The sequence below is a fragment of the Morus notabilis genome, unplaced genomic scaffold, assembly GCF_000414095.1.
Source record: "Morus notabilis unplaced genomic scaffold, ASM41409v2 Scaffold1185, whole genome shotgun sequence".
In the NCBI taxonomy this organism is placed as follows: domain Eukaryota; kingdom Viridiplantae; phylum Streptophyta; class Magnoliopsida; order Rosales; family Moraceae; genus Morus; species Morus notabilis.
Window position 1 is genome coordinate 14,870 of NW_010357564.1, and position 22,999 is coordinate 37,868.

General features: G+C 34.1%; 2 protein-coding genes across 3 annotated transcripts; one reads left to right on the forward strand and one right to left on the reverse strand.

Moving 5' to 3' along the window:
- Positions 1-218: 218 nt before the first annotated feature.
- LOC21401173 (receptor-like protein 9DC3) lies at positions 219-3,286 on the forward strand. The gene has a single exon (XM_010090123.2). It carries the CDS (start codon positions 225-227, stop codon positions 3,207-3,209), a length of 2,985 nt encoding a protein of 994 aa, XP_010088425.1. The 5' UTR covers positions 219-224; the 3' UTR covers positions 3,210-3,286.
- An 8,903-nt stretch (positions 3,287-12,189) lies between these two features.
- LOC21410848 lies at positions 12,190-18,204 on the reverse strand. 2 transcript variants are annotated; one of them, XM_024171503.1, is made up of 2 exons: positions 18,049-18,204; positions 12,190-15,599 (listed from the first exon to the last, which is right to left on the reverse strand). In XM_024171503.1, exon 2 carries the CDS (start codon positions 15,552-15,554, stop codon positions 12,288-12,290), a length of 3,267 nt encoding a protein of 1,088 aa, XP_024027271.1. In that variant the 5' UTR covers positions 15,555-15,599; positions 18,049-18,204; the 3' UTR covers positions 12,190-12,287. The 2 variants fall into 2 exon arrangements, with proteins under 2 accessions (XP_024027271.1, XP_024027267.1); XM_024171499.1 differs by lacking the exon at positions 18,049-18,204 and adding an exon at positions 17,233-17,295.
- Positions 18,205-22,999: the final 4,795 nt, after the last annotated feature.

Consider the following 22,999-nt stretch of genomic DNA (forward strand, 5'->3'; position numbering starts at 1 on the left):
TTACGGGGCCAAGATATGTCTAAATTGTTAATATATAATTTTTTTTGAGAAATAAATTGTTCATATATTGAGAACAGTACTAACTTAGACCGGGTCAATGCTTTCGATACTGTTGATCATAGCATAGCAAGACCGAATGAGATATTCATGCACATATATATATACATGGCGTGGGTTTACTGTTTTCATGAGACCATTTTCATTCTCCCTCTGCTAAATCCACAATGACACTGTTTTCATGGCCCTTCATTTTCTCGATCCTAGTCACCCTTTGTACGCTCCTAGTTTCTGGTGATCAATGTCTTGGCTCTCAGCAATCTTTGTTGCTCCAACTGAAGAACAGCCTAGATTTCAACAGTAATTACTCTTCGAAGCTCGTGAATTGGAACGAAAGTTCTGATTGCTGTTCCTGGAAAGGCGTAACCTGCGAAGAAGAGGGTCGTGTCACACGTCTCGACTTAAGTGGCGAGGCAATCTCCGGCGCGCTTGACAATTCAAGCACTCTTTTCAATCTCCAACATCTCAGGAGCCTTGATCTGTCTTATAACGACTTCAACTCTACAATCCCATCGAGGATTGGTAACCTCACAAATTTACGGAATTTGCATCTACGCTACGCAGGCTTTGTGGGGCAAATACCAACTGAGATTTCCCATCTAAGAAGCTTGGTCACTCTTGATTTATCCTCTGATCTGTCAAACCTTGAGATCCCAAATTTGAGTGTTCTGGTTCAGAACCTGTCAAAGCTTCAAGAACTTTCTCTTGATTATGTGAACATATCAGCCCCTCGAAATGGATGGTGCCAAGCATTGTCATCCTCACAGCCTAACCTGCGAGTCTTGAGCTTATCCAATAGCCATGTTCCTGGCCCACTAGATGAGTCGCTTGTGGAGCTTCAATCATTGTCAGTCATTCTTCTAGAAGGTACCAATTTGTCTTCTCCAGTCCCAGAATCCTTTGCGAAATTTTCAAATTTGACTCACTTGAATCTTCGTGATTGTGGGTTGCATGGAACATTTCCTAGCGGCATCTTCCAGGTATCAACACTACAAATTCTTGACATATCATCTAATCAATTTCTTGAGGGTACTTTACCAGAGTTTCAAATAAATAATTCTCTTCAAGAATTATCTCTCTCTTCCACTAAGTTTTCGGGGAGGTTACCGGCATCTCTAAGTAACCTTCGGAACTTGTCCACGTTACACCTTTCCATGTGCCAATTTAACGGCAAACTTCCAACTTCCATGTCAAACCTCACCGAAGTCGCCAATGTTGATCTATCTTTTAATAATTTTAGTGGCCTTGTCCCATCTTTTAGTTTGTCCATGAAACTTGTCCAGATAGATCTCTCTTATAATCATTTAACTGCTGAGATACCATTAGATCTGTTTGTACTTCCATGGTTAGAAACGATTCAGTTGTCCAACAACCAATTTAGTGGCCCCATTCCTGAGTTTAAAACGACATCTTCTTCATTATTAGAGACCCTAGATTTGAGTCACAACAATCTAGAAGGGTTGCTTCCAACATCAATCTGGAAACTGAGAAATCTAAAGTTCCTATATTTGTCTTACAACAAGTTCAATGGAACCAAACAGCAGAATATGTTTCGAGGATGTCCCAACCTTTATACTCTCGACCTTTCATATAACAACCTGAAGTCGTTTCCTGATTTAAAGAATATATCAGGGTTGAGAGTTTTGAGTATTTCCAATAACCAGATTTCAGGACAGATTCCTAAATGGATTTGGAAAGTTGGGGATGGGGGACTTATGAAGATAGATCTTTCATGTAATTACCTAGTATGCATGGAGGAACCTTCTGTTTTCCCGGAAAATCTTGTAACCCTTGACTTACACTTTAACAAGTTACAAGGAAACATCCCTGTTCTTCCAAAATATCTTGCGTATGTAGATTTGTCTAGCAATAAGTTAACTTCATTTCCATATAACCTTTCAGATTCTATTTTCTTCTCCCTCTCAAACAATAGCCTTACAGGAGTTATACCTGAACGCATATGTGCCACTGGAAACATTTTGGCTCTTGATCTGTCGCACAACAATTTAAGTGGTAAAATACCAACATGTTTAATTGAAACTAGCGATACGCGTGAGATGTTGAATTTGCGGAAGAACAACTTCGATGGCCCAATTCCTGATGTGTTCCCAAGGGGATGTACATTAAAGGCACTAGATCTCAATGGAAATTTCATCGAAGGGAAGATTCCAAAATCTCTGGCCAATTGCTCTGCATTGGAGTTTTTGGACCTTGGGCACAATGAACTCGTTGGCAAATTCCCCTGCTTGTTGAAGAATATATCCAACTTGCATGTCCTTATTCTTCGATCAAACAAGTTGTATGGCAGCATTGAGTGTCCAACTGCTGATGGAAGCTGGCCGATGCTTCAAATATTTGACGCAGCTCAAAATAATTTTAGTGGAGAATTACCAAGACGGTGGTTAACGAAATTGCAGGGAATGGCAGTTGAAAATGGTGACTCCCATGTCGAAGTTCTACAGTATGAGTATTTGAAAGGACTCTTTATGTCTCAGTCGGTAGGGTATGAGTATACAGTGACAGTGACCATAAAAGGGTTGGAGATGGAGCTGCCGAAGATCTTAGATATCTTCACTTGCATTGATCTTTCCCAAAACAATTTCCATGGACAAATACCGGAAGAATTAGGACAACTCCACGCACTTCATATCCTCAACTTGTCCCATAATGCTCTCACTAGTCATATCCCTTCTTCGATAGGGAACTTGCGAAATCTTGAGTCCTTGGACCTCTCGTGGAACAACCTCAGTGGAACAATTCCAACGCAACTCCAGAGCCTCAATTTCCTTCAATCATTGAACCTCTCATTCAACCAACTGGTTGGAATGATTCCAACAGGCACTCAAATTCAGACATTCTCAGAAGATTCCTTCATAGGAAACAAAGGACTATGCGGATTCCCTTTGAAGAGTTGCTCAGACAAAGTGGCACCAAATGCAACAAAAAACAATCATTCAAATTCTGGGAGAAAGATTGACTGGAATTTTGTAAGTGCTGAAATTGGACTCTTGACTGGGTTCGGAGCAGTTGTTGCACCGATCGTGTTTTCTCGAAGATGGAGGATATGGTACTACGAACGTGTTGATGACATCATATTCAAGATCTTCCCATTAGCTGTATCGAGGAAGTGGTTTATGTGGACGGATATTTAACCGGCAATGGCAGTGAAGAGCAATCGGATCTTTCCATTAGCTGTCTTGTTTTTTTTTTTTTTTTTTTTTTTTTTTTTTTTTTTAAATATTTTTTTTTTTTTTTTTTTTTTTTTTTTTTTCAAAGTCAGTTTGAAGTGTGACAATAAGATTTGCATCCCCTTGTTTGATAAGCTTTGTGTAAACGTGTAATGCAAGTAATTAGTTCTACCGATATATAGAGACTTAGTGACATGAACTGAGAGATGAATATTTCTGTAGTACTTTCACATTTGTTTTCCTTTTGATATATGATACAATTGTCATGCAATAACTACTATCAGCTTTTTCTTGTTTTTCTTTTTTTTTCCATCTTATGAGAATAATTAGTGGAGATTGTTTGAGTAAAAACGAGTTTTTTTTTAGCTTGTTTGAGATTTGTACGTCTAGCCTATCAGATTATAGTTATAGAGGTACAAATCTTAGAGTTTAGAGGAAAAATCATTGACTGAGTTCATGATCTGTTCATATCACTCCCATCTGCTTATGTCTGGTAAGTTTTTGAAGTGAAACTAAAATTTAGCTCCACATATATTTAAATGTAAATATTGAAGTTTCCACTTTTTAGTAAAACTCTGTTATTTGATTTTGCAAATATTATTCGTACAGTGATTGTTCAATCAAAGCCGATGTTTTCGGTTGTTATCGACTTCTATGCCGAGTAAACGGTACGAAAGCAGGGAAGGACTTTTCCTTTGGGGTAGAAAAATCATGATCGGGGTTGCAAACCCAAAGATATGAAATTTGGGCGTGGGTCGGTCTATTGTCGAAATAGAATTGCCATACATTTTCTTTTTTTAACTTTAAGCTTTAGCGGCGTGTGTTTTAAATATAGTATGCTCCATCAGCATTTTTTTTTTTTTTTGTTTTACGCGTCGTAATTCTTCCTCAGCCAGGCGCAGGCAGGCTTTCTGAATGAGTTGATCATTTTTCAATCATTATCATGTTGAGTTCTTGTTTGTATTATTGTAGTAATTGAGATTATCGCTAATAAAATATTATCAACTTGGGAACAATTTTACCATTTTCAACTTATAACCATAATCTTTGGGAAAATAATGGCATTTATTTATTTCCTTCTATAATAACAAGCGTTGCATAGAGTTTAATAATAAATTATTCCATTAAATTGGATTCCTTTGAACAAAACATAATCAAAGTTAATATCCAATTGCAATTTAATATTAATTGTTAGTCTTTAGAAGAATTAAGATCACAAAGGAGTAGTGATAACATCAATACAGCACTATGCAAATTGGTCCCTCCCCTCAAGTTCTTGGATGTCTAACTTTCAACAAATATTAAAGAAAAAAGATAAATAAAAAAGAAGGGTTTATTTATTTCAGGACAAAAATAAAAAAGTCAGAAAAAGACAAAAATAAATAAATAAATAAATTTTAAGATAAAAGGAACAAAAATAAAAAATAAAATAAAATTTCAGGACAAAAATACAAAAAATGTCAAAAAAATGACCAAAATGAAGAAATAAGTAAGCTTAATGTAAAACGAACTAAAGCAAAAAAATAAAGTTTCGGGACAAAAAAAAAAGGGTCAAAATAGTTAAAATGAAGAAATAAATAAGTTTCAGAACAAAAGGAACCAAAACAAAAAAGAGTGAAACTTCATGACACAAAAAAAAAAGTAAAAAGGACCAAAATGAAAAAAATAGATAAATTTTAAGATAAAAAGAAAAAATATGGAAAAATATAGTTTTAAGGAAAAAATGGAACAAAAGGTCAAAAAGGGCCAAAATAAAGAAAGAAATAAGTTTTAAGATAAAAAGAATTAAAACAAAAAATAAAATAAAATTTAAGACAAAAATAAAAAAGGATAAAAATAACTAAAATAAAAAAATAAGTAAATTTTAGGGTAAAACAAAAAAAATAAAAAATAAAAGGAAGGACATGAACAAAAAAGAAGGGAGGAGCGGCATTTCGACCAAAACGGTAGCGGTTTCGTCAAAATGGGAGCAAAGTGTTAGATATTGACACTTTTTATATACATAGTTAGGGCCCATTCAGTTCGCTAATTCGAGTTTTTAATTCGAGTTGAGATGTGATTTTATGTGAGAGTTTTTTACTGTAACAAAAAGGTTAGATGTGACTGTTTGTAAAAGCTTTTCACTGTAGCAAAACTCAAATCAGCGAAATGAACGAGCTCTTAGATTCATATCCACCTATTATCCTACAGAGAAATCTGCAAGACTACGAGGGTAAAACCTCAAATAATATATAACAAATAACAATAAAAAATAGCAGAAAAAAATAATTTTCTAGGAACCATCGATGACTTTGTGAATAACCAAAAAAATTAATTAAAATAAAGAGTAGTCAAACAGGCATCTTACTTTTTAAACAAAATTTCTGTCTAGTCCTAAAGAGAATAAAAATTAGGGCATAGTAGTGGTATTTTTTTTTTTCCAGAAATATAAGAATATATGTAGACTTACTGCCAGTATTGGATGTTGATATGCTTCTTTGCCTATATGTTGGGAGATAAGATTACAATTTTAGTGTTGTTTGCTTCATTTCCATTGAATAGTTATTTGTCAAATTCTAATATTGCTCGGTGGATTTACCGCTAGACTAAGTTTATAACTATGGACGTTATAGGTTCTTATATATGTTGAGATTAGTTTTAGTAGCGTTTGTCCCAATGAAATTAGTACTTGACTCCTGAAAACACAACCTGTAAATCATATTTTCGTACAACTTAAAGCAGTAATCAACTCTTTTTTTCGGTCCGAATAAGAAAAAGAGAAAGAAAAACAAAGAAAATAAACATAATTTTTGAAAAAATTGGAAAGTCTTTTACTATTTGGTCTACCAAAAGCAAATACTTTATACCACTTTCAATGTTTGGTCCTCCACATTTCCTCGAAATTTTCATGTTTTAAATGCTATGACCAAAACGGTATGTTGGGTCTCACTTGTGGAGGATCATATATAACTAATTACTGGGCCACAGTGCCACGGTATCTCTAAATTTTCAATGCTTTTGATATTGTGGGTCATAGCACAGCAAGACTTTTGATTAAGACACTCATGCATATATATATATATATATATATATATATATTGTCTCCAGTCCGGTACCAGACTGGAGTGACACTTGTACATCTCTTATTTAAAACATGTATATTTTTTTTTTAAAATGTGTATATTTTAACTTAAAACATGTACATTTCCTTTTATGGTAAAACTATATACATTTCCTTTTCGTTCTGATTGGTTCTAAAACCCAAGAATTGATATCTTTCAATTCTTTTTCATTTCTTAATCTTGATATTCATGTGTTGGCCCACTTGTGGGTTTAACACAGCATCCTGCACTTCTTTCCTAATTGTAGTCTGAAAATCAGTAACTCCATCACACGTCAGAAATTTCTGATCTTTAACTTACAACCTACTATTCAATATTAATTTCAACAAATTTTTATCATAAAAATATTCACATTTAATACAGTGAATTCCAAGAAATTTGTCTTATACAATAATTAATTCCTTTAACAAATTTCCCGATGACAATCCATTTAAAAAAATATATATATACAAATACATGACAAATGGTAGCCTATTTCGTTGAAAGAGATGCATGGAGCCTCTTTTAATTACTACATATTTACTTGTTAATCATTTTCATAAAAAATTTATTCAATTTTATGAGTGACTAAATATACGCTTTATGCTCTGCTAATTCCTATACAAATTTACAAGAGACGGAGCAAAAGTATATATTCATCACCATTTTATGTGTAATAATTATTAATGAAGTCGCATTTCACTACCGTATTTATTTTGTCCAATAAGTAGGTGGGGATAAAACAAAATATTAAAGAATTAAAAGTGAAAAAATTTTGAGTTGGAATGCCCTCACCGCTTTTCCTGTGCTCACTGTCTGGATTGGCCCCTATAAGGGAATAACTTAAACTGTAAGGACCTATGAATGTAAATAAAGTATGCACGCTTTTGTAAGAATAATGCTTTTGGAATTGGAAACAACCGTAGATTGGTCTTAAACCATTTTGGACGTTAAATACTTTTTGCAGCGTGTAATAAAGGATGTCTCTTTATTAGAACTGCTCGGATGGGCCGTGCGCCGTGGGCGTGGTGGTTTTGTTACTTGAGTTGATTGACTGCAGGTCTATTTGATCAGTCTCTGCCTCAAAATTGCCCAACTTTTCATATATATAATGGATCTGCCAATCAAATATTGCTTGAGTTGATTTTAGTAAATTGTTAAGTGATTTTAGAGGAAAATTTTAGTAGATTTTAGTAGATGCCAGTACATCACTAATCTCTTTTCTCTGAACAAATAAATAAATAAATAATGGATCAAACCAACACGTCTATTTCAAAATAATTAAGGATTATTCTATTATATTTCTATTTGATGATTTTTCGAGTGTTATGTGCCGTGAACAAATACAATAATATTTATCTTTCATTCTTGCAACATGCTCTCTATCTCTCTCAACGGATATTTTTTTGTTTCTGCAAATAAATCTCAACTTAACTTTGCATTAATGCATTTCCGAAATATTCATGAATGTAATTAAAATTTTAGTCATGATTTTAATTAGTAAAAATCAGAGTGCTTTTTTTTTTTTTTTTTTTTTTGTTAAGATATTTCAGCTCATACTCTAACTGCTATATTTTCTGCTCATCAACAATTGAAAGCCTCCTGCAATAAGGTATAACCAATAAATATAGCATGTGTATGCTTATTTGTTTGTTTCCTGCTATTTTATTGCTCTCAATAGTAAAGAATTAAGGTGTCTAATTCTTAAGAATTCATGACTATGAAATAACCCTGATTAAGAGGCAGTGCTTTGATTACAGGGGCGGAGGAAGATGAGGCCCGGGGCATTTGCACCCCTAGGTTTTTGGTTTTAAAATTATCACCATATAGTGTTTTAAGTTTTCTTTTTTTCAAATATACCCCTTGTGCCCCCTTGATTTTTATTTCTTATTTTTAACATTTTTACCTTATAGATTTTCAAGTTTTTTCCAAATATACCCCATTCATTAATAAAAATTTCAAAATAGCTCCACTAAATCTAATGTAAATATTTTTTTCCTACTTTTTGGTTTTATCTGACTGTTCTTTTACATTTTTTATGTTAAATCTTACACTCTCTAAGCTAATTGAATTATTTTTCTTTCATTTAGTGTAGTTAAAACCTTTTTTTTTCAAAATTTGTCCCTTTTAGTATATTTTTCATGTAATTTTTATCATATATATCAAAATTGGGCCTTAGAAGAAATGTTTAAATGATCCTTTAAACTTACAATTCGCAAATGTATCCCTAATTAAACATTTTTTTTTAAGTAATCCTTTCAATTACTATTTTTACATAAAATATATTTTTTCTAATTTACCCTTGTTGAAGTAATGAAATCAGTTTTTCTTCAATTATTTTTTAAAATTAAACTCTTCAAAATTTTAATTCACGTATCAAAAGAGCAATAAACTAATTAATATACTCATTTGTAGAACATGCTTCCAACTAGTTAATAATATTAGGTGTTGATATTATAAGCGCTTTGTAACATTTTCCACCCGCCAGTTTACCTCTGGTCAATTACATTGAATAACTGGTCCCTCACTACAAATTCTATGAACCACGCTCATTATTGTCAATTTCCAAAGATGTAAGTTGGACTAGAAATTATGAAAAATAAAAGGGAGAAAATGGAAGGAAAGAGTATGGTAGGTTCATTTTATAACAAAAGTCCCTGCTTGAAGGTTCAAACTAGCTAGAGTTGCTCTTTTTCTTTTATCCACTTTCAACAAAGAGATTAATTTCCTTGATCTATAAATTGAATTGTCATGCAAATCTCGCTTGACTTTTAAGTGTGAAAGCATATAAAATAGTATTTTGAGCCATAAAAGAAACAAAGATGTTGACACAGACATAGGCATTTCGTCTTTTTCCCGCAAAGATATATATTCTTTTCTTGTTTTTCCGGAAATACTTATTTTAGTGGGACTGATGAATGAATGAAATCTTTTTAATAGAATTGTTTGCATGTTCTAGCTACGTTTGTAACATGACTTATTGACCCCAATGGATTGAATGGAGTGGTTGTTGGCTCCGCTTAGACTCCCACTAAGAGAGAGATTCAAGGTTTGAGCCGTGGCAACTCCACTACTAAGGGGTGCTTACCGACTTGTTGGACTGTCCCCCATCAGATATAAAAGTGAGCCTCACTTGTAGGGTCCACGCATGTCTCACCATGTTGGCTCTCCTCTTTATGTCTATGGGGATAAATCCTCTCTCTCTATCTCAATCAATTGCCATAACGAAAATTCCATTATTCATAATTTTTTCGCTTTCATATAAAGGAAAGTGTAGGCCCTTTTTCTTCCAAAACTTATGGTAGGAACTCTTTTTTTACCTTATCGGTCGGTACTGTTGTTTTAACCGTTGAATTATATTTTAATGGTCAGATCTACGAGTATTCATGTTAAAAAATTTTAGATGCACTATGTAAAATTGCTTCTTGTTTTTTTTTTTTTTTTTCCATCTTATGAGGATAATTAGTGGAGATTGTTTGAGTAAAAACTAGTTTTCTTTTAGCTTGTTTGAGATTTGTACGTCTAGCCTATCAGATTACAGTTATAGAGGTACAAAGTTTAGAGTTTAGTTGAAAAACCGTTGACCGAGTTCATGATCTGTTCATATCACTCCCATCTGCTTATGCCTGGTAAGTTTTTGAAGTGAAACTAAAATTTAGCTCCACATATATTTAATTGTGAATATTGAAGTTTCCAATTTTTAGTAAAACTCTGTTATTTGATTTTGCTGATATCATTCGTAGAGTGATTGTTCAATCAAAGCCGATGACCACAACAAAAAAACATAACAAAAAAATTAAAAATCAATCAATATAAAATATTATATTCAATCAAAGCCGATGTTTTCAGTTGTTATCGACTTCTATGCCGAGTAAACGGTACGAAAGCATGGTAGGATTTTTCCTTTGGGGTAGAAAAATCATGATCGGGATTGCAGACCCAAATGGGTCGGTTTATTGTCGATATGGAATTGCCATACTTTTTCTTTTTTTAACTTTAAGCTTTAGTGGTGTGTGTTTTAAATATAGTATGCTCCATTAGCTTTTTTTTTTTTTTTTTCGTGCCGTAATTCTTCCTCAGCCAGGCGGAGGCAGGCTTTCTGAATGAGTTGATCATTTTTCAATCATTATAAGGAACAATTTTTGCATTTTCAACTTATAACCATAATCTTTGGGAAAATAATGGCATTTATTTATTTCCTTCTATAATAACAAGGGTTGCCTAGAGTTTAATAATTAATTATTCCATTAAATTGGATTCCTTTGAACAAAACATAATCAAAGCTAATATCAAATTGCAATTTAATATTAATTGTTAGTCTTTAGAACAATTAAGATCACAAAGGAGTAGTGATAACATCAATACAACACTATGCAAATTGGTCCCTCCCCTCAAGTTCTTGGATGTCTAACTTTCAACAAAGATTAAAGAAAAAAGAAATAAAAAAGAAGGTTTATTTATTTCAGGACAAAAATAAAAAAAGGTTAGAAAAAGACGAAAATAAATAAATTTTAAGGTAAAAGGAACAAAAAAAAAGAAATTCTAGGACAAAAATTCAAAAAAAGGGTCAAAAATGACTAAAATGAAGAAATAAATAAGTTTAATGCAAAAAGAACTAAAGCAAAAAAATAAAGTTTCAGGACAAAAATAAAAAAAAAAAGGTCAAAATAGTTAAAATGAATAAAAGTAACCAAAATAAAAAAGAGTGAAACTTCAGGACACAAAAAAAAAAGGTAAAAAGGACTAAAATGAAAAAAAATTAGATAAATTTTAGTATAAAAAGAAAAAATACAGAAAAATACAGTTTAAGGAAAAAATAGAACAAAGGGTCAAAAAGGGCCAAAATAAAGAAAAAAAATAAGTTTTAAGACAAAAAGAATTAAAACAAAAAATAAAATAAAATTTAAGACAAAAATAAAAAAAGGATAAAAATAACTAAAATCAAAAAATAAGTAAATTTTAGGGTAAAACATAAAAAATAAAAATAAAAATAAAAGGAAGGACATGAACAAAAAAGAAGGGGGGAGCGGCATTTCGACCAAAACGTTAGCGGTTTAGTCAAAATGGGAGCAAAGTGTTAGATATTGACACTTTTTATATACATAGATAGATAGATTTATGTCCGCCTATTGTCCTACAACGAAATCTGCAAGACTACGAGGTAAAACCCCAAATAATATATAACAAATAACGATAAAAAATAGCGAAAAAAATAATTTTCTAGGAACCATCGATGACTTTGTCAATCACCAAAAAAAATTAATTAAAATAAGGAGTAGTCAAACAGACATCTTACCTTTTAAACAAAATTTCTGTCTAGTCCTAAAGAGATTGAACTCGTTAGATTGTGTTATTTTGTTTGTCACAGAACAGAGGATGATCAGTACAATTTTTTTTTTTTTTTTATCAGTAAAATTTTGGCCACTGAATGAATATTATCCATGCAAATGCTTCATGCTATAAATTTGGAATTTTGCTCATGGCGTTTGTATTCATTGATGAATGATGAGCAATATAAACAGGTTTCATTTTTATCTGAAAGATTTATGCACAACAGCACTTATATTTATTTTTATTAGTATTATATGTGTGTATACATAATTACTTATGCGCACTTTTATTAATTAAGCTTATATTGATAATTCCTTTGTATTAATCTGAACTAGTTATGTTTTATAGCCTATTCTAGCAAACTCATGTAGATTTTTAAACCATGCTTCAATTTTCTGATCCTCAGCTTAGTTAGAAAGCTAACTAATACAAGATTCATGTTTATACTCTCTATAATAAATTATTTTCAATCTTTGCTAATAAACACCTCAATGATTTCAAAAAATAAATAGATAAATCACCCGCCCTGCTGATTTTTATCAATTAAGTAAAATATGCCTCAATGAATTTTGATATTGCCGCAGATTGTGACTTAACAAAAAAAAAAAAAAAATCGAATAAAAAACTATAACTAAAAATTTAAAAAGTCGAAGCTGTCAGCTAAACCAAATTCGCTCCTCTGTTGTCCCTCAGAGGCAAGAGGGGATTGTTGTTGCCCATATGGGCAATTCCGTTTCAGGTGGCCTATCTGATGACAAATGTGACAAGTAGTTGGTTGGAGTCTCATTCTACCTGAAGATCCATTGCTCCCACCAGTACCTCTACCATGTGAATTCGGACCCTGTAACCATTCTTGCTTGCCTACTGACGGATTCCTGAACGGAGCAAGTTGCGTCAAACTATTATTAGCACCTGCAGAAGGTGGACAAAAGCTCCCAGATGCTTGCGGAGACGAATGAGCATTCTCGCTCTGCTGAAATCCTGGGACCCGTGGTTGCATCTGAGGGTAATACTGTGGAAGGATCCCAAAAGACTGTTGTGTGGATGCAAATGAAGCCGATGATTTCTCGTACGGAGCAGCCTGTGTCTGGCTATTGTGAGACAAAAGAGCGTTCTCAATCCGCTGAAATCCCGAAACATGTGGTTGCATCTGAGATGAATACTGAAGTAGAGTCCCAAGAGGCTGTGAGGTGGATGTCAATGAAGCTGAAGACGAGTTATTGTACGGAGCAGGCGGTGTCTGGCTATTGTGAGACAAAAGAGCGTTCTCAGTCTGCTGAAATCCCAAAACCTGAGGTTGCATCTGAGAGTAATACTGAAGTAGAATCCCAAGAGGTTGTGAGGTGGATCCAAATGAAGATGAGTTATTATACGGAGCAGGCTGCGTCTGGCTATTTTGAGCACCCGAAGAAGCTGAATCGAATTGGCTCTTATGTTGTCCCCATGAGGAAAATAGGGATTGTTGCTTCCAATCAGGGCAATTCCGTTTTATGTGGCCTATCTGTCGACAATAATGACAGATAAGGCCGGCTTCCTTGCTCTCATTTGTATCGCTGCCTTGGGAACTTTGACCCTGTAACTGGTTTTTCTCGCCACCTGATGAATTTGGATCTAGAGCAGGTTGTGTCTGACTATTGTGAGCAGCCAAAGTAGATGAATCGAATTGGCTCTTATGTTGTCCCCCTGAGGCAACTAGGGATTGTTGCTTCCAATCTGGGCAATTCTGTTTTATGTGGCCTATCAGTCGACAATAATGACACATAAGGCCGGCTTCCTTGCTCTCATTGATATCGCTACCTTGGGAACTTTGACCCTGTAACTGGTTTTTCTCGCCACCTGATGAATTTGGATCTAGAGCAGGTTGTGTCTGACTATTGTGAGCAGCCGAAGTAGCTGAATCGAATTGGCTCTTATGTTGTTCCCCTGAGGCAACTAGGGATTGTTGCTTCCGATATGGGCAATTCCATTTTATGTGGCCTAGCAGTCGACAATGATGACACATAAGGCCGGCTTCCTTGCTCTCATTGATATCGCTACCTTGGGAACTTTGACCCTGTAACTGGTTTTTCTCGCCACCTGATGGATTCAGATCCGGAGGTTGTGTCTGACTATTGTGTGCACCCAAAGAAGCTGAATCGAATTGGTTCTTCTGTTGTCCCGCAGAGCCAAGTGGGGATTGTTGCTTCCAATCGGGACAACAATTCCCTTTTCTGTGGCCTATCTTCCTACAATGGTTACACTTAAGGTTGGCTTCCTTGCTCTCATTAGAATCGCTGCCTTGGAAACTTTGACCTTGTAACTGATTTTTCTCACAAACTGATGGATTCAGATCCGGAGCAGGTTGTGTCTGACTATTGTGTGCACCTGAAGAAGCTGAATCGAATTGGCTCTTCTGTTGTCCACCAGAGGCAAGTGGGGATTCTTGCTTCCAATCTGGGCAATTCCGTTTTATGTGGCCTCTCAGCTTACAATGACGACACTTAGGGCGGACTTCCCTGCTCTCATTAGTATCGTTGTCTTGGGAACTTTGACCTTGTAACTGGTTTTTCTCACCACCAGACAAATTTTGATCTGGAACAAGTTGTGTCTGACTATTATGAGCCCCCGAAGAAGCTGAATCGAATTGGCTCTTCTGTTGTCCCCCATAGGCAACTGAGGATTGTTGTTTCAAAACTTGGCAATTTTGTTTTATGTGGCCTATCTGTCGACAATAATGACACACACTCAGCTGGCCAGACGATCCACCAGTCTCATTGGCACCGCTTCCTTGGGAACATTGACCGTGTATCTGGTTTTTTCCTCCACCTGATGAATTCGGGTCCAGAGCAGATTGTGTCTGGCAATTGTGAGTAACCACTGAAGCTGAACTGAATTGGCTCCTCTGTTGTCCCCCAGACGAAAGAAGGGACTTTTGTTGGTTAAGCGGGCAATTTCGTCTCATGTGGCCTGTCTGTTGACAAATATAACAAGCACTTGGATCGTTGCTGCAAACCTGTAACTGGTCTTTCTTGCTCATTTTTTTGTTGGAACTCTGGTCTTTCTTGCTGATCTTTTGGTTGCGAACTTGTAACTGGTTTTCCTTGCCCATCTTTTTGTTGGGAACCTGTGACTGGTCTTTCTTTCCCATCTTTTTGTTGCCAACCTGTGAATGGTATTTCCTGCCCGTCTTTTTGTGGCAAACCAGTACCTGGTTTTTCTTGCTTATCTTTTTGTTGCGGACATGTAGATGGTCTTTATTGCTCATCTTTTTATTGTGAATCTGCAACTTATCTTTCTTGCCACTCTCTTTGCTGTGACCCAAGGATCCGTTGTTGCCTCCAAAGTTCTTGATGAAATCAGCTTCTGCGAGTAGAGCAGCCGCAAGCAACAATGAAAAGTCTGTCAGAGGCAATGGATCCAATTGTGATCTGATCTTGGCCCTCAGCCCTTCTTTGAACTTCATGCACTTCAAAATAGGGTCAGCCACAGCAGTAGGGTCACAATCAGACAACTCAACAAATTGAGAATGATATTGTGCGACTGTCATGTCACCTTGAACTAGTTTCCCACTATATGTCCCGGGGATATATTTATCTCGAAATAAAGTCTCAAACTCATCCCACAAGAGATTTGACATGTCGTCACCATTCATATGCAAGTCCCACCAATCCTCAACTGACCCCTCAAATAGATAAGTGGCAAATCCAACTCGGTATTCTTGTGGAACTACCAAAGTATCAAACTTCTCTTTGATTTCTTTCAACCATCTCTCAGCGGTTGCATGGTCTGACGACCCTTCGAACATGGGGGGTTTTGACTTCATAAAATCCATAAGAGCATTGGTCCTGTGAGCTTCAGGATCTCGTCTTTCCCTCGGTGCACCCTGGAAAGTCTGGAACATCTCATCCAACTGTTCCATATCAAAAGTCACAGATGCCTCGGGTCGAGAATTTCGTATTGGATGCTGGTCAAAATCCAAATTGCATAAAACAATTCAAAAATCAAGAAAGTGGCACTGCATTCTTAATGCTCCAGCATAGTTAGCTTTTCATTAATACTAAATAAATAAACAGTCATGCTCAATGTGTGTCTCATCATGTGGATACAATATTTAAATATGAGTTTTATAGATGTCACATAACACATAATAAAGAAAACAAACATCCAAACAATCACACCAACATGCAATCACCCAACAAAAATGCTATGATATCAACCGGCTTGGAGGTTGTAGTAAATAATTGCACAAATGCTACTTAAATTCAGATAACACCCTTTTATCATTGTTTTAGTACGTGTGCTATTATTTTGTTATAGACACACACACACACACATACAAATATACATATATTTTGCTATTCAAAACAATAATATGCCCAGTGTGTGTCATCATATGGATGGTAAATGCCCCAGCTTATGTACAGATTTTACATAGGGATGTAAATGGCCGCATTGGGGTGGGATTTTGCCGCCCCGCCCTCCCCGCCTTCTCATCTCGCCCCGTGTGCCCCTGTTATAAGCGGGACAGTGCGGGGCAAAAAACCAGATGGGTCACAGTGCCCCGACCCGACCCAGTTGCCCCTTTTTATTTTTTTAACATCAATCAAATATTTTTCTGTACACAAAGTGAGCTGAACCTGCACTTTCAAAAATGACCCCAAAAACAACTAACAAAAACAAATAAAAAGCTGTGGGAAACCATTAATTGGGAAAGCAATAACAAACCCAGCATTGCAGTCATTGTTCTAATATATCTCATTAAATTTGGTCAGAGTTTTTAGAGGTTCTAAAATTTGATCAATACCCTTTTCTTGAAATCAAACAACAAACTTACAAGAGCACCCAAAGAAAAATTCAAATCCAAGACGGCTATGGAAACTTAAACAGAATTGTAGAGAAATGAATAGCAGAGCAAGAAAAATATATATTTAAAGCCTTGGAATTCAAACAGCTAAACCACGACAATGGTAAAAGAAACCACAATATCAGCAAAGTTTTTGAATATCAATTTCAGCTAACACCAGAAAAATCAATTCTTGGATATGTATCATAAAAATGCTTCAAATATTGGGAATTAAATTACACTGTCCATAGAGCCGCGGCCGCGGAGGACGATGGCAGAAGACAGCGGTGGACACAGGGGGGGGAGAGAAAAAGAGAGGGAGAGAGAGAGAGGCTAGGGTTCGACAATAGAGGGAAATGAAATAATCAATACAGGTCAAAGGTTTTTCTATTTTTTTCCTTTCTTTTAGTGTAAATGGTGTGAGTCCAGGGCGAACTGCCCCGCCCATTAAATGGTGCATGACCTGCCCTGAATTATATCCGATTAGTTGCGGGGCGACCCGCCCCATGCAATATGTACAAAAATAACAGGCATTCAAAGTCATCAAAAACATGCAATAATCCGGCACATGAGCCCGGGGAATACAGGCAAGTGGAGACTCCAAACTGTAGCCAGTTAGAAGGTTGTCAGCATAGGGCGAGCCGAAGCTCCAACTAACAACACGACAACTTTGGAACTGAGCTTACAGATGAGTTTTCTCCAAAAGCTACCTGTCCCGCAGTAAACATTCTTGCACAGTGATTTAGGGACTCACATCCAAGGACGCACAACATTGCACCATCTATGCCCGATAAGAGTGAACCCGCACAATGGCATGATATTCTGCACAAAGGCGTGATTCCGCATAAACGCGAGTGTGCATAGCATAGTCAGTCTTCAAAACACGCACACTCCAGGGCATTATATTTCCAAATCATCCATGCAGGTTTAAATTTCACATAAATTAACATGTCATATCAAAATCAGAGGTGTGTGTGAAAATGACCCTTTTAAGCTCTTTTTTAGTAGATAGCCGGTTTTTTGAAATTAACATCTATGATGTACTGATTTGTGGCCCATTTAATCAAAAATTTACTAAATATCAAAGAAAAAAATAATAATAACAAATAAATCGTCCATTTGCCTCAACCAAAAAAAAAAAAAAAAACATAAAAAGTTCGGCCATTTAATATAAAGATGATTAGAACCGGCCATCCACCTAATTTTCAAAACAATAGTTTTACGTGTAATAGATACACATATATGACAAAAGTAAATATATAGCAGGAGAAGAAAAACCTAAAGAAAAACCATGAGACAAACCAAGATAAGGTTTTTAAGCATACCCAAATCCAAAATCAACGAGCACAGTAGAAAAGCGACCAAAATTTGTAGAGATCGTTAATGCCCAGAAAAGCCAACACACGCTAATCAAAACAAACTCAAATAACAGCGTAAATTAAACGACAGAAATCGAAACCCGAAGGAGTTCAAAAGCCAATGATTTCAGATTACAGAAACAATTAGCTCAAAATCAAATGGATAAATCGAATCGAATAAGCAAAAGAAAAGGAAAGGAGTCTTGAAATACCTGGAGATGTAATCGGCCGGAGTTAGATCTAAGCTTCGACAACGATAAATACAAAGCAAAAAAGGAATCGGAGTTGGCTTTTCGGGTCTGGAGGCTGCGATTTTGGGGTTAGGGTTAGGGATAATTGAAAGAGGCGTTCAATTTGGCGATTCTCGTCCGAATTTGAGGGTTAGGGATTCTGTTTTGTCAAGGGAGTATATAGTAAATTAGGAGAGAGAATAGTACGAGGGAAAAAGGTATTATTTAGAAAAGTACAAATACAGTTATAGTCCTAATTATAATCAAACTCATAATACAATCTCTACATACATATGTATATAAATCCAAATCATTATCAAACTCCTAATACAATCCCTTTTTTATACACATGAAAATTTCAATTGTAATCAAACTTATTATACTATTTAAGTTCAAATGAATCCTAAATAATGCCCGTTTAGTTCTCTGATTCGAGTTTTTAATTCGAGTTGAGATTTGATTTTATGTGAGAATTTTTTACTGTAGCAAAAAAGTTATATGTGATTGTTTGTGAGAGCTTTTTACTGTAGCAAAACTCGAATCAGCGAAATGAACCCGGCCTAAATATATAAGAATGAAATAAAACAATTTTAAGATAACACAAATCTTTAAATAATTTCCTTCAAAATAAATCTTAAAATAACACTAAATCCAAAGATAATTATGGATCAAATATTGTGGGGGTGGAACAAAAATAAATGGCAGGACATTTTCGGTAAGTTAATACAAGTAGAATGTATTCTATAATTAAATTTAATAAGTTTAGGATCCAATCAAAAATAAATTAAAAAGTTCAAGATTTACTCTCACTAAATTTAAAATAAAGAGAAAATTACTCAACTTTTACCCTTCATTTTTAATTAATATCTATTTAACTAAGAAACGACAACAAAGAGAAAAGAAACTGTTAGGAAATTATATTTTTTAATAATAATTATGGACCACATATTTATAACAATTATATTAACAGAAATAGTAAAAAATATGTCAATATAAAAAGTTTAAGAAAGTATATAGGCCAACTTTTAGTTATAGAAATTAATAGGCCATAACTTGTCAAGTTATGGTTCATAACCAGATAAGTTAAACTTGTCAAGTTATGGTTCATAGCCAGACAAGTTATGGACAAAAACCGTAAATTATGGACAATAAGTTGTCAAGTTATGGTTCATAACCAGACAAGTTAAGGACGAAAACAGTAATTTTGCCTATTTATTAACTTATGTAAACTATTAGCCTATTAATTTTAATTTATCTCAAGTCTTTGCCTATTTTTCTCTTTCTCCCTTATCTTAACGTTATTTAATTAATTGGGTTAATTAAGCGGTCTAATTATAGAGAGCTCAATAGTCTCTTAACTGGGTATGGGCTAAATGAGTGGATACCCAATATTGACCCAATTAGGTTTAATGGGAGCCTAATGGGATAGTATATAAAGAAACTTAGGTTATGGTTCTCAACACGTCAAATCATTCGGCCGTTTTCCTTCTTCCCCATCTAGAGAGAAAACAACTCATTCAAGAATCTGGTGATTTAACTGAGGAAGACAATAACTCGACGTGCTCGTTGTCTTAGAGAACTAGAAAGTATTCACTAAAGGGTCGTTTAATACATTGATTTGAATTTTTTATTTGAGTTGAGATGTAATTTTATGTGAGAGCCTTTTATTGTAACAAAAAAATTAGATGTGACTGTTTCTAAGAGTTTTTTACTGTAGCAAAACTCGAATCGGTGAAATGAATGAGCCCTAAAAATAAAAAATAAAAAAAACACTTTTTCCATTTAATAAATTTTCGTTTTGGCCATGCATGGGAGAGGACGAGAGAAAAAGCAGAAAACGACAAAAAAAGGGGCATCCACTTGAAAACGACATAATGATCTAAAAAGGACATAAAACTAAGAAACGGCAAAAAAACTATGAAACGACAACAAAAGTAGGTCACTTTTGAGTTTTTCCCTGTTCTAATTCCTTCTTCCCCCGTTTTCAAAATTGGATACACATTAGACTTTAAAGGGACTACTCTGCATTTTACTTTTCAGTTTAAAAATATATGAAGGTAAAGGTAGCTTATCATTTTCCACTGCTTAGTGCTTAGTAAACCTTTTATCTGTCACAAAAGACAACAAATAATCACACGCTATGCTTCTTATAGATTCATAAAAATAAAAAATAAAAAATCGTCACTCTATCTGATGCATTTTTTTATATAATATAACACGATAAGATATGACCCAAACTTGCTTAAAAGAGACAACAATAATTAAGCCCTTACTTGTTTTGTTTGGTTCATTAACTAAAATAAATAATAAATAAAAGAAATCTTCTTTCACAAGCCATGCATAAAAAAGGGCTTTACATTTATAAATAGTTATTTATCTTCAACTACAACCAATTATAAACAAAACAAGAAAAGAAGAAGTCATGGAAGACAAACACATGATCAAAGGAGGATTAATGACTGCAATATTGATGATTATTTCAAGTATGCATCTCTTGCCTTTGCTACATGCCAATACTCTTATTTCTCTATCTCTATATGATCATCACTCCTCCAAAAACGACAATAATATTACACCATTACCCTTTCCAGAAAGAAGAAGCACCCTTTGCAAAAGGTGGGCACGTGAAGCTTGTAAACAATATCTTAAACACTATCGGTAAGCAAATGATATTAGACCATTTACCCGTTGTATTGATAAAAAAAATTTCGAGAATGTAGCTTGATAAAAGGACCCCTATTGCCAGAACACAAATGAAGTCCAAAGACCAATCTAGATTAGATTCTCAAGTTCAAATTGAGACTTGTGATTCAAATTTGCGAAACAAACACGTCTTAAATCTTTTTGTGATCGAGTTTGACTATTTCATAGCAAAAACAAAATAAGAATCTTCAAGCCCGTTTTGATCAATAATTTCACCGTTTTTATATACAGGGGCAGAGTCACACTTTCACGAGGGTAGGCGGCCGCCCCACCTGAATATGTTTCTTTTAATTTTGTATGTGTATTTTTGTTAAAATTTGTAGTTTATAGTACCCCTAAAAATCTGAAAATTATCCCTCAATTTTCTGGTTCAGCTCATGTTTATATATATATATATATATATAGATATATTTATTTATTTATTTATTTATTTGTTATAGGTCTATAAACTTGAATTATGTATACATGTATTGTTCTTTTCTTTTTAATTAAATTTGATAATGTACTCGAAACGTCAATGAAAATAAATAATTTATAGTTTGAGTGTAAGTACTAAGTTAATTGATTAGAATGTGCTTCTTGTAAAATGAGATATATATATATATATAGGGCCCGTTTAGTTCGTTGATTCGAGTTTTTAATTTGAGTTGAGATGTAATTTTATGTGAAAGTTTTTTACTGTAATAAAAAAGTTAGATATAACTGTTTCTGAGAGCTTTTTACTATAACAAAATTCGAATTGGCGAAATAAACGGTGCCATGGTAGACTTTTGTTTCTTCAATATGTGGCTTTTTATCAACTTTTGTTTGCTTGCTCGATCTTTGTTTTAGGCACATGATATGTAAGTAAAGTTAAATAACCCTCAAACAAGATTGAGTACTTTGTTGAACCTCCTGCTTCTATACGTGAAAAGTTGGACGATCAACTTAATTTTGTTTATCGTAAGATATTAAGTGAAAAAGGGGTTACTAATTTTCGTAAAATGTCAATATATAAGAACGACAATCGTCTCATAATGGAATGAAGGAAATTAATAGATCACAATAAAACTAGGGGAAACAAAGGCAACAAAAGAAAATGAAAAACATTAACTTAAGAAACAATACAAACATACAATGGTAGAAATATAGAAATCTGAGAAGAATGGATGGAAAACGACAAAAATACCAGAAAACGACATCTTTTAAATAACAGCACTCATTAATAACCAAAAACGAGAGTCTCGAGAAAGAAAGACGACAACCAAAAAGCAAGAGAGAGATGGGAAATGACAACAATCAAGTTCCCCCACCAGCACAAAATGTCACATGGACCCACAAACCCACAAACATTATTTAAACGAAAGCGGGGCAAAAGTAACTCCTGCTCTTGCTCATCATTACATTATAGATAATCTTTTAACTTTGTTTTTGTTCCCGTGTTGAGCTTTTTTTAAATTTTCTTGGTGTTTCTTTATGATTACTTCTTTCCTTTGTATAAGCTAAGAGGCCAAGAATTCAAATTTGAGTGCTTGTCCTCTATTTCTTCAACATTAGCCTAGAAAATTTTTAATCTCTCTGGCTGTGAAAGAGATTGAATTAGTACTTCTCAGGCGCTTTTGTTGACCAATTGGACATAGGCTTAGTTTGGTATTATTTTTCCCTCTCAAAATTAACTTATGCTTGTAACAGAAGCTGATTTTAGTATTTGGTAAATCTCCTCAAAAGTGTTTTTTAAAGAATTTTTCAAGAATCTACAACCAAAATCAGAAGCAGCCCAAAGACAACTTTAGCTTTTAGATTGTACGGTAATCAACATAATACAATTAATAAAACTTTTATAATACCCATAATACCCCTAATGAAATTTAAAATGTACATATCTTCTCAATTTAAAATTCAGACTCATAATATAATATAATATAATAGTAATATTGTAACAAATGATATCATAATTATATTAATAACTCTAATATTATTATTTTATCATATAATATGATATTATAATAATATTATAATTATTTTATTTTAATAATATGATATTATAATTATCATATAATATGATATTATAGTTATTTTTATAACAACTGCTTCTTCAGCACACAGCTAAAAATAATTTTTACAAAATCTACAACACTACCAAATTAAGTCATAATTAAGCCAGCAAAAGTTTTTCCATACACACATGTAATGTATAACCGGTATATATATATATATTTTTTTTTTTTTTTTTTAAATTACGTTTGCTCTA